The sequence below is a fragment of the Thalassophryne amazonica genome, chromosome 3 (assembly GCF_902500255.1).
Source record: "Thalassophryne amazonica chromosome 3, fThaAma1.1, whole genome shotgun sequence".
Taxonomy (NCBI): Eukaryota; Metazoa; Chordata; class Actinopteri; order Batrachoidiformes; family Batrachoididae; genus Thalassophryne; species Thalassophryne amazonica.
This window is the reverse complement of record NC_047105.1, coordinates 104,572,121-104,584,572: the sequence shown is the minus strand read 5'-3', so window position 1 is coordinate 104,584,572 and position 12,452 is coordinate 104,572,121. Positions and strand designations below refer to the sequence as shown.

Sequence of the window (12,452 nt, the reverse complement as noted above, 5' to 3'; positions counted from 1 at the left end):
GTGATGAGCTTCTGTTGTGCCCTGATGCTGTCCATACTTCACGAGGTTTGTTTACATTGTGCCCTAAACCAGAACTCTGCTGAAACTGACCTCACGGGCCGCGAGGTGGCGGGAGATTCACAACTGTGAAACGGCGAATGAGCCAAGCAAGTTTTTTGGTAATTTTGTACTGTTAAGGATGTCCTTGAGCTGTTCTTTTCCCAGGTTTGAATGATTGCACAGGATACATGATCATTCTGAAAAATAGTAATTTAGAGCAGCAGCCCACAGCATTTTAGTCAAACAATCGGTACTAAAACCAGAGTGCAGGAACATACAGTAGTGTTCAGAATAATAGTAGTGCTATGTGACTAAAAAGATTAATCCAGGTTTTGAGTATATTTCTTATTGTTACATGGGAAACAAGGTACCAGTAGATTCTCACAAATCCAACAAGACCAAGCATTCATGATATGCACACTCTTAAGGCTATGAAATTGGGCTATTGGTTAAAAAAAAAAAAAAGTAGAAAAGGGGGTGTTCACAATAATGGTAGCATCTGCTGTTGATGCTACAAACTCAACTATTATGTTCAAACTGCTTTTTTTTTAGCAATCCTGTGAATCACTAAAGTAGTATTTAGTTGTATAACCACAGTTTTTCATGATTTCTTCACATCTGCGAGGCATTAATTTTGTTGGTTTGGAACCAAGATTTTGCTTGTGTGCTTGGGGTCATTGTCTTGTTGAAACACCCATTTCAAGTGCATGTCCTCTTCAGCATAAGGCAACATGACCTCTTCAAGTATTTTGACATATCCAAACTCATCCATGATACCTGGTATGCGATATATAGGCCCAACACCATAGTAGGAGAAACATGCCCATATCATGATGCTTGCACCACCATGCTTCACTGTCTTCACTGTGAACTGTGGCTTGAATTCAGAGTTTGGGGGTCGTCTCACAAACTGTCTGCGGCCCTTGGACCCAAAAAGAAGAATTTTACTCTCATCAGTCCACAAAATATTCCTCCATTTCTCTTTAGGCCAGTTGATGTGTTGTTTGGCAAATTGTAACCTCTTCTGCACGTCTTTTATTTAACAGAGGGACTTTGCGGGGATTCTTGCAAATAAATTAGCTTCACACAGGCGTCTTCTAACTGTCACAGCACTTACAGGTAACTCCAGACTGTCTTTGATCATCCTAGAGCTTATCAATGGGTGAGCCTTTGCCATTCTGGTTATTCTATCCATTTTGATGGTGGTTTTCCGTTTTCTTTCACGCATCTCTGGTTTTTTTGTCCATTTTAAAGCATTGGAGATCATTGTAGATGAACAGCCTATAATTTTTTGCACCTGCGTATGTTTTCCCCTCTCCAATCAACTTTTTAATCAAACTACGCTGTTCTTCTGAACAATGTCTTGCACGTCCCATTTTCCTCAGACTTTCAAAGAGAAAAGCATGTTCAACAGGTGCTGGCTTCATCCTTAAATAGGGGACACCTGATTCCCACCTGTTTGTTCCACAAAATTGACGAACTCACTGACTGAATACCACTACTACTATTGTGAACACCCCCTTTTCTACTTTTTTTTACTAATAGCCCAATTTCATAGCCTTAAGAGTGTGCATATCATGAATGCTTGATCTTGTTGGATTTGTGAGAATCTACTAAATCTGCTGTTACCTTGTTTCCCATGTAACAATAAGAAATATACTCAAAACCTGGATTAATCTTTTTAGTCACATAGCACTACTATTATTCTGAACACTGCTGTATACCACAGAGGAAATGCTCTTGAAGTGGGTGTATCAACAAGACGATGACCCCAAACACACCAGCAAGTGAGTAACATCTTGGTTCCAGACCATCAATGTGAACGTTATGGAGTGGTCAGCCCAATCTCAAGACCTTAATCAAATAGAAAACTTGTGGGATGACATGAAAAATGCTGTTGCTGAGGCAAAACCAAGAAATGCAGAGGAATTGTGTAATGTCCAATCGTCCTGGTAAGGATGCAACACAGATGTGAAGCAGTTCTCAGAAACAGTTATACAACTATATATTAGTTCAGTGATTCACAGCAAGGATGAATCTTCAAGCAATTTTCAATTCATATAGTATATGAGTTTAAGAAAAATGCAGACTTGTTTTGAAGAGCGGCACATTACATCGTCTTCACTTATTATAATGTAACATATTTGATACATATTTCTTCGTTTCATTTGGAATAGAATGCAGTGTTCCCAATGCATTCGAGTGTATGTAAATAAAAGCTATTATAAGGATTTTGTGCTTTACTCACTTTTTAAAACACGCTATTATTTTGAACACAACTGTACATGTGTACACCAATGCATCTAGTGATCAGGTTTGTAACTAAGGAAACATCTAATGAGGCTTGGTAGATTTTTGTTTCAGCAACAGTCATCACTTCAAATATTTGAATTGGAGTCATTGTCATTGACAAACGCTGCATCTACATCTGCTTGGTCATTCTCTTCATCCTGCATGGTTTCCTCATCTGCCTCATGTTCGAGAAGGTAACCTGGCATGGCTGGTCCTGAAAAGCAATCTGGAATACAATATCCATTCTTTTCCATCCATCCATAAGCCAGAGGATACAAATCAGCCCAGGAAGTGTTGTGTCTGCATTACCACAAAGAATGCTGATAAAGTGAGCCCTTTGCAATTTGATGTGTACAATTTCTGGACAGGGTGGAAGAAGTATGCAGTTGACATTCTTCACATTTGACATTGGCTTGTCCTTGAAACGAGATATATAGATTCAATGACTGGTGCCATTTGTGTTGAATGATATTTCTATTATGACAGAACTCCTGTATCCTAAATACAATTGTATGCAAACGTTTGGGCACCCCTGATAATTTTCATTATTTTCCTTATAAATCATCAGTTGTCTGGATCAGAAGTTTCAGTTAAATATATAGTCAGGGGTGCACATAACTGGTACTCATGGTGCTTGTGTGTGCGAATCATCATAGATGCAGAGCAGAGGAAAACACTTCCTACAATCAGTCAATTGCTTTCCTCTTATGAAGCGCTTCCCTTTTGTTTTCTGCTGTGCATCATTTATTTTTTCCACGGACAAGCACCATGAGTACCAGTTATGTGTATGCCTGCAAATATTGATGAACACACTAATTTATACCATGGTCAGTGAGAATTCCATGTCTAACTTGGGTGCATTATTTTCATTTATTATATGGTATGCGATTTTGCCAGCTTTTGATTGGCCCATTCGTCACTTTCTGAGCTGTACCACATGCCGAGTTGACCGCTGGTGGAGCCGAGTACACCTCACGTGCAGCGTAGCGCTAGCCAATCGAGCGACACCTTCTATCGATAACAACCAATCAGATAACGTGATACAACGCCTACTTTGGCTGTCAGTTTGTTGACAAGATTCTATATGATGCCTGTGCATTATTTCACAAAGACTATTCCTTATTAAGCCCCTTTCACACGGGCCGCTTCGAGTTGTGTCGTGTGTCGTCATGACGACGCCGTGCACACAATGTAGTTAAAACTAAGAGCACAGAGGAAAAAAAAAAGCTGCTGGCTGCAGCAGCTCCTCGGTCTTCTATCACAAATGTGTTTTAAATACAGTCCATAAAAGTCCTGCTCACAGACTGATTGCCAGAGACAGAACATGCCCACGTTCAGTAAGGAGTCCGGACATCTCCAGTCCACTCACGGATGATTCGTTCATGCGCGCACATGTGAACAATTAAAAGAAAAAAAAGGCTGCCTGTGCTCCTTGCTCTCCGCAAACTCTCTCATCACTGTGTTAACTAAAGGACAAGTCCTGCTCACAGACTGATTGCCAAAGACAGGACATGTCTACATCAAGTATAACTCCAGACATCTCCACATTTACTCACAGACGGTTCGGTCGCGTGTGTGCGCACGCGCATCTCGTGGTCAAAGGAGGAAAGATAAACTATAACAGAACTCAGAGCGCAGACCTGCAGCTCAGCACAAGAACAAATATAAACCTAAGATAAATCAGAGTGCACAGTCTGTCTGCAGCGCGCACCTAACGCAGACATTCCTGCGTCGTCATGACACCACAGGAAGCTCGAGGCAGCCCGGATGTGAAAGGGGCTTTAGAGATTGTGCTCATGAAGTATTTTGGACCTGGTGGTGCAGTATGACAGTAATAATAAAGAGTTGAAACTTGAGATTGATTTTTCAGTTTTACTATGTTTGACAAACTCCCAATTTTCTTGTTTACCATATAATAAAACAGTTATAGACTTTTGATTTCGGTGTACCCGTGATTATGAGGACCTGGTCAGGATTGGGTTGGCCTTGGCCAAGGTGAACCTCATCCTGACCAGGTCCGCATAATCACGGGTACACCGAAATCAAAAGTCTGTAATTGTATAGTATACACACACGTAGTTCAGCTAGTTAAGTCACTGTTATAATCACTCTGCTCTGGTCGTCACCATAGCAACGCACAAATCAGTTGGTGCAGATCAGCTGTTTTGACAGGTGAATGACCGATAAAACATGGTCCAAGTGAATTTTAATATTTTTGGCCAAAATAAAACATTTGAGGAATGGAAAGAGGAGGAGAACAAACGAGAAGAACAGCAAAAGCAATGGCGTAAAGATCATCGGACGAACTGGACAAGATTGAAGAGGGCAAAGAAGAAGAGAACCTCTCTCAGTGGCCACGGAGCTCTGGGGCTGCGGTATACAGAGACCCTGCGGCGCTGTGGAATTTTCTGCAAGAAGTCTATCCTAGCCGGCTGCCGGAGCGCTCCGTATCGAAACAGCAAACGTAGTCTCTGGACCTGTTGCCAGAGTTGGCCGCAGCTCCACACAGCAGAGAGGGGGGCGGTGTCAGTGGCCCGCTGCAGCGCTTACTGAGCCCACAGACTCGGTAAGAGCATCAGAGGCAAAATATCTTGAGACTGGCATAAAATAGTCCCAAATACTTACTCATTTTTATCATATTCTGTTAAATAAATATTTGTGTGTTAGCTCACTGTGTGGGACCATGTTATAAGTAGGGTTGGGTATCGAAACGCGGTGCCAATAGAGCACCGGTTCCGACGTAAATGGTAGTAACAAGACCAAATAAGAATGAAAATTTCGGTGCCTCATTTCGGTGCCTGACGTTTTTTTTTTTCATGAGCCGAAAGGGGGCGACCGACCACGGTGTTCCGGCGTCAACCTGCGTGACGTCAGCGCCGCATTAGCTGATGAGAACTGATAGCGAGAGGATCAATAAAAATGCAGAAGGCGAAATGCTCCAAAGTTTGGCTTCATTTCACACCCAAGGGCAACGACTCTGCGACGGGCCACAGATGTCATAAAACAATTGCATGTAAGGGAGGTAACACATCAAATTTGATGAAGCATCTGGCTAGTCACGGAGTTTATTTGAAAGCTGAACAATGCACGGTGTTTGATAAACTGCGCGACGTTTCACGGCCCAGCACTTCGGCAGCAGGAGCTGCAGGGCAAATTGAAGAAAGTCCCACTCCCAGCCCTACTGGTGTGGCGTTGCACATCACCGATGATGACGATGACAGCAGCCGTTCCTCTTCAGGTAAGTTTAGTTTAATGCCAACCACAAATCTTGATTATTAAGTGTCTTAGGTTAGCATTAGCAAGTACTGTTGCATTTTAACAGCGTGTGTCTAACGCCTGGCTATGTATTTTTTAAAAGTACCGGTTCGAGAACCGTTTAAGCACCGGTATCGTTTAAAAAATACAGAGTAGGCACCGGTATCGGATAAAACCAAACCGATACCCAACCCTAGTTATAAGCGGATTAAACAACTTGAAGCCGTGCATTATACGGTTTGAATACATGACGCGGAGTCTAAAACACCACTCCGCTTCGCGTCGTGCATTCAAACCGTATAATGCACGACTTCTCGTTGTTTAATCCTTACATATAAATGTGGAACACAAAATTGGTTTGGTAAGCTCACTGACCCTTGACCTCCTTACACAGGTGAATCCAATCATGAGAAAGGGTATTTAAGGTGGCCATTTGCAAAGGTTTCCCCTCTTTGCATCTCTTCTAATGAATGGCAACATGGGAGTCTCTAAACAACTCTCAAATGACCTGAAAACAAAGATCGTTCAACATCATGGTTTAGGGGAAGGACACAAAAAGCTATCTCAGAGATTTCAGCTGTCAGTTTCCACTGTGAGGAACATAGTGATGAAATGGAAGACTGCAGGCACAGTACTAGTTATAACTAGTACTGGCCCGAAGTGGCAGGCCAAGAAAAATCTCAGGTAAGCTGAAGCGAAGGATGGTGAGAACAGTCATTGTCAACCCACAGACCTGCTCCAAAGACCTACAACATGATCTTGCTGCAGATAGTGTCTCTGTGCATGGTTCAACTATACAGCGCACTTTGCACAAAGAGATCCTGTATGGGAGAGTAATGCAGAGGAAGCCTTTTCTGTGTACACACCACAGAGTCGCTTGAGGTATGCTAAAGCACATTTGGAGGAGCCAGCTTCATTGTGGAATAAGAAGCTGTGGACTGATTAAACTAAAATTATTTGGCCATAAGGGGCGGTATACATGGTTGAAAAAGAACACAGCATTCCAAGAAAAACGCTTGCTATCTCCAGTAAAATTTATAGGTGGTTCCATCATGCCGTGTGGCCAGTGCAGGTACTGGGAATCTTGTTAAAGTTGAGGGTCATATGGATTTCCATCAGTATCAGCAGATTCTTCAGAACAATGTTCAAGAATTAGTGACAAAGTTGAAATGGCGCCGGGGTTGGATCTTTGAACAAGACAACAACCCTAAACACTGCTCAAAATCTACTAAGGCATTCATGCAGAGGAACAAGTACAACATTCTGGAATGGCCGTCTCAGTCCCCAGACCTGAATATTATTGAACATCTGCAGTGTGATTTTAAGCGGTCTGTCCATGCTCAGAAACCAACAAGCCTTAGATGTTTTGTAAAGAAGAATGGTCCAAAATACCTTCAACCAGAATCCAGACTCTCACTGGAAGCTATAGGAAGCATTTAGGGGTGATTCTTAGACTACGGGCACTTATGTCCTTTGATCATATTGCATGAAAAACAGAAAAAAGGGGAAATTTCACAGTTTTATAGTTATCTTTACAATGAAAGTGTGTTAAGAAATTTGTTCTAGTAGTCTATGATGACTTTTTCACCTTTTTTCAGCATCATTATATGCAAATATTGCCGTTTTGTGCTTGTCCCACACCCAGACTTTTGATCTTCAATGATAAAAATGAATGGTAAAGAAACGTTTTTTTCTAATGTTTTAAAATATCTCTGAATAAAATATCAGTAAAATAATCAAAACATAATTGGGGTATTCAATGTCATACAACTGTTGTGATTTTTTTAAACAAAATGTAGTTGTCCCACACTATTGCTGTAATTTCCACCACAACACTGTAATGTCCCTTTAAACAGTTTGTATGAAAGATTGTTTGGGTAGTTTCTATGGAGATAAACAGTGACATCAGAGCACATGTATATAGCGCAAAATCACAACAGTTGCCCCAAGGCACTTTATATTGTAAAGCAATGGTGTAGTTAAAGAATCACCCTTAGAGGCTGTTATTTCTGCAAAAGGAGGATCTACTAAATATTGATGTATTTTTTCTGTTGGGGTGCCAAAATTTATGCACCTGCCTAATTTTGTTTAAAGAATTATTGCACTTTCTGTAAATCCTATAAACTTCATTTCAATTATCAAATATCACTGTTTGTCTGCTATATGATCTATTAACTGAAATTGCTGCTGATTTATAAAGGAAAATCATGGAAATCATCAGGGGTGCCCAAACTTTCACATACCACTGTAAGTATTTCATGCAATAACATGCAAATTAATTATTTAAAAATCATATAATGTGATTTTTTTTTTTTTTAGATGCCTCTCACAGTTAAAGTGTACAGTAGTGTTCAGAATATAATAGTAGTGCTATGTGACTAAAAAGATTAATCCAGGTTTTGAGTATATTTCTTATTGTTACATGGGAAACAAGGTACCAGTAGATTCAGTAGATTCTCACAAATCCAACAAGACCAAGCATTCATGATATGCACACTCTTAAGGCTATGAAATTGGGCTATTAGTAAAAAAAAAAAAAAAAAAAAGTAGAAAAGGGGGTGTTCACAATAATAGTAGTGTGGCATTCAGTCAGTGAGTTTGTCAATTTTGTGGAACAAACAGGTGTGAATCAGGTGTCCCCTATGTAAGGATGAAGCCAGCACCTGTTGAACATGCTTTTCTCTTTGAAAGCCTGAGAAAAATGGGACGTTCAAGACATTGTTCAGAAGAACAGTGTAGTTTCATTAAAAAGTTGATTGGAGAGGGGAAAACTTATACGCAGGTGCAAAAAATTATAGGCTGTTCATCTACAATGATCTCCAATGCTTTAAAATGGACCAAAAAACCAGAGATGCATGGAAGAAAACGGAAAACAACCATCAAAATGGATAGAACAATAACCAGAATGGCAAAGGCTCACCCATTGATCGGCTCCAGGATGATCAAAGACAGTCTGGAGTTACCTGTAAGTGCTGTGACAGTTAGAAGACGCCTGTGTGAAGCTAATTTATTTGCAAGAATCCCCTGCAAAGTCCCTCTGTTAAATAAAAGACATGTGCAGAAGAGGTTACAATTTGCCACAGAACACGTCAACTGGCCTAAAGAGAAATGGAGGAATATTTTGTGGACTGATGAGAGTAAAATTGTTCTTTTTGGGTCCAAGGGCCACAGGCAGTTTGTGAGATGACCCCCAAACTCTGAATTCAAGCCACAGTTCACAGTGAAGACAATGAAACATGGTGGTGCAAGCATCATGATATGGGCATGTTTCTCCTACTATGGTGTTGGGCCTATATATCGCATACCAGGTACCATGGATGAGTTTGGATATGTCAAAATACTTGAAGAGGTCATGTTGCCTTATGCTGAAGAGGACATGCCCTTGAAATGGGTGTTTCAACAAGACAATGACCCCAAGCATACTAGTAAACAAGCAAAATCTTGGTTCCAAACCAACAAAATTAATGCCTTGCAGATGTGAAGAAATCATGAAAATCTGTGGTTATACAACTAAATACTAGTTTAGTGATTCACAGGATTGCTAAAAAAAAGCAGTTTGAACATAATAGTTTTGAGTTTGTAGCCTCAACAGCAGATGCTACTATTATTGTGAACACCCCCTTTTCTACTTTTTTTTTTTTTTTTTACCAATAGCCCAATTTCATAGCCTTAAGAGTGTGCATATCATGAATGCTTGGTCTTGTTGGATTTGTGAGAATCTACTGGTACCTTGTTTCCCATGTAACAATAAGAAATATACTCAAAACCTGGATTAATCTTTTTAGTCACATAGCACTACTATTATTCTGAACACTACTGTATGTTCCTGCACTCTGGTTTTAGTACCGATTGTTTGACTAAAATGCTGTGGGCTGCTGCTCTAAATTCCTATTTTTCAGAATGATCATGTATCCTGTGCAATCATTCAAACCTGGGAAAAGAACAGCTCAAGGACATCCTTAACAGTACAAAATTACCAAAAACCTTGCTTGGCTCATTCGCTGTTTCACAGTTGTGAATCTCCCGCCACCTCGCGGCCCGTGAGGTCAGTTTCAGCAGTTCCGGTTTAGGGTACAATGTAAACAAACCTCGTGAAGTATGGACAGCATCAAGGCACAACAGAAGCTCATCACATGTGCTACACCTCCTCTAGATAACCCTCTCAACTTGAGTCAATGTATCATCATAATCGCACGTGAACTCGCTAAATCAACGCCATCCATATCCTCGTTAGCCATTGTTTACATGCGCTGTGAGACGCCGGGACTCTGCTGGCGCTGCGGTGCATTTTGGGAAGCGCAAGGGGCCGCCAGAAGGATTATGGCACTTTAAAGTACGGAATTAACTAAAGGCTGTAGTCTAAAGTGCAGTCCTTTTGGTTAGGTTGTATTGTCATAATGAATAAATACTGCACACACTCCAGATTTCTTTTTTTACTAATAGCCCAATTTCATAGCCTTAAGAGTGTGCATATCATGAATGCTTGGTCTTGTTGGATTTGTGAGAATCTACTGAATCTCCTGGTACCTTGTTTCCCATGTAACAATAAGAGATATACTCAGAACCTGGATTAATCTTTTTAGTCACATAGCACTGCTATTATTCTGAACACTACTGTACCTACGATAAAAATTACAGACCTCTCCATTTTTTTTGTAGGTGGGAAAACTTGCAAAATCGACAATGGATCAAATATTATTTGCCTCACTGTATTTAGTTCATGCACTTGAATCAGTTTTTTTTTTTTTTGTGGTGTCAGTTTTTCTTTTTTACCAACTTTTTCGGTGTCTGAATTCTTTTTCAGATCATTTTCACAGAACTTTGGTTTTTGCACAATTTGTCATTGCCTTTTGGCACTTGGTTTCCGACTGATAACTGGAAGATTGACAGGCATAAAATTGGAACCTCCATCCAATTTTAGTGGTGTAGGTAAATCCATAACAGAAAAATTAGAGTGACTGAGGCACATTTGATTGAGATATAATGCAAAATGTACACCAAATGGGCTTTTCAATGTTACATTCAAATATCCGCAAAATCCACAATCTGCATCAGAGCCGGTTCAAACTTTGTCAGGCAATAGTGAGTGTCAGTCTCCACCTCAGTGTCAAATATGAGTGAGACTGGGGCACGTTTGATTAAGATATAATGTAAAATATACATTAAAGGGGATTTTCAATGTTAAATTTTAATGGCCACAAAATCTGTAATTTGGATCAGACCTGGATCAAACTTAGTCAGTCAATATAGGATACCATCCTACATAACGCTGTAAAATATGAAAGAAATTTGATCTTTTTTGAGTTACAAATTTTTGAAAATTTGTTCGTTAAAAATAGGAATTTTTCCTGACGTTGTCCTTGGACTGTGAAAATTGAATCACTCCTTGCCTATCATGTTCAGTAAAAATTTCATAATGATATATAAACAATTGTGGGCTTCAGGCTGTTCATAAACAAACAAACGGGTGAAAACATGACATCTTCCAACTTCATTGACGGAGGTAATAAAAACAGTGGTTCAAGGCAGGCATTTCATACATGATGCGCGGCACCAGTACATGTTCCCAGACTTTACTTGACTGTCTCAGTCTATATATTTTTTTTTTCTGTAAATAACAAATGGCGCATCCTTGAGTTAATCTCAGACAGGATATTAAGAAACACAATAGAAGTCAAGTCAGTGCATAAAAGTAACATTTTTTATTATATATTTTGGTAAAGTCATGACCCATATTAACACCAAGGACCTAATATTGCATGTCAAATGCCCTCTTATTTGTTTGCATTGAACATAAAGGAAAACAGTATGAAAAATATGTTTCAATTTCAATGAGTGACTCCAAAGAGCCTACACTTTGAATTCTCATGTGGTAAGATCCATTTGCTGGACACAACCAAAGACACCATCTACAGTACCCATAACTATAAAATTGAAGTTGCTAAACAGTTACAATATGTACTGTTCATAGCATTATAATCTAAATAGGTTTTAAAAACCTCAAATTGCACATTATCATAAAAAGGCTCATTCACACAAAACAATGACTATTAGCATATCAAAGAAAAACAGCATAACTGGAGGGAGAATCATACAGTTAACACTTCAGAGTCAATTTGGCTACACGATATGGACACCGAAACATCCAGATACACAAAAATGCAAACTGCGTAAAATCCTTGCATTTCCAACTGGAGTGTGCCTCATAAATAAAGCTGACTTCATACACTGAGTGTCACAGCTTTCATATATAAATACAGATGTCCAACATCATTAAAGGTTCAGTGTGAGCTTTCCAAATCCCTTAAAAACACACACACACACACAAACATAAAAAAAACACCCTGTGATACAAGTTGGAAAGGTGGGGGGGGGGACACCTGATCATCATCCAGACAGTCACCAGTGAGAGCGGACCGTGCAGATCTTAAAGGCAATGGAAAAGACAAAACACAAGAGTCTGTCTCATCTGAGGGGAGCCAGCAGCCTTGGAGTGGTGGTGGTGGGGGCCTGTCAGAAGTGAGGAGGGACGGTCTGCAATGCATCTTCATTGGAACGATGGATATCAATGTTCTGAAATGAGGAACAGATTAAAGTCAACTCATAAACTCATCAGTAAACGTAGACATGCACATAGAGTAAGAGATAACTAACATATTCTGGAACAAGTAAGGTGCACCCCATCAAATATATATTACAGTGTCAGGTCCATAAGTGTTTGGGCAGTGACAGGTTTTGTAATTTTACATTTGTATATTGGCACAATGGAGCTGAAATGAAAGTTAAAATGTGATTGTAGTGTAGACCTTTAGCTTTAACTCAAGAATTTTAACAAGAAAATCGCGCTGGTCTTGTAGGGATAGTGG

The 12,452-nt window shown here is 39.9% G+C and overlaps 1 protein-coding gene across 1 annotated transcript in view; it reads right to left on the bottom strand.

Moving 5' to 3' along the window:
- Positions 1–11,268: 11,268 nt before the first annotated feature.
- Positions 11,269–12,452, bottom strand: part of LOC117507366 (6-phosphofructo-2-kinase/fructose-2,6-bisphosphatase 4-like) — a 29,550-nt gene continuing 28,366 nt past the window's right edge. The window contains 1 exon segment of the mRNA XM_034167213.1: positions 11,269–12,159. Coding sequence (XP_034023104.1) covers positions 12,100–12,159 — 60 coding nt within the window. The 3' untranslated portion in view covers positions 11,269–12,099.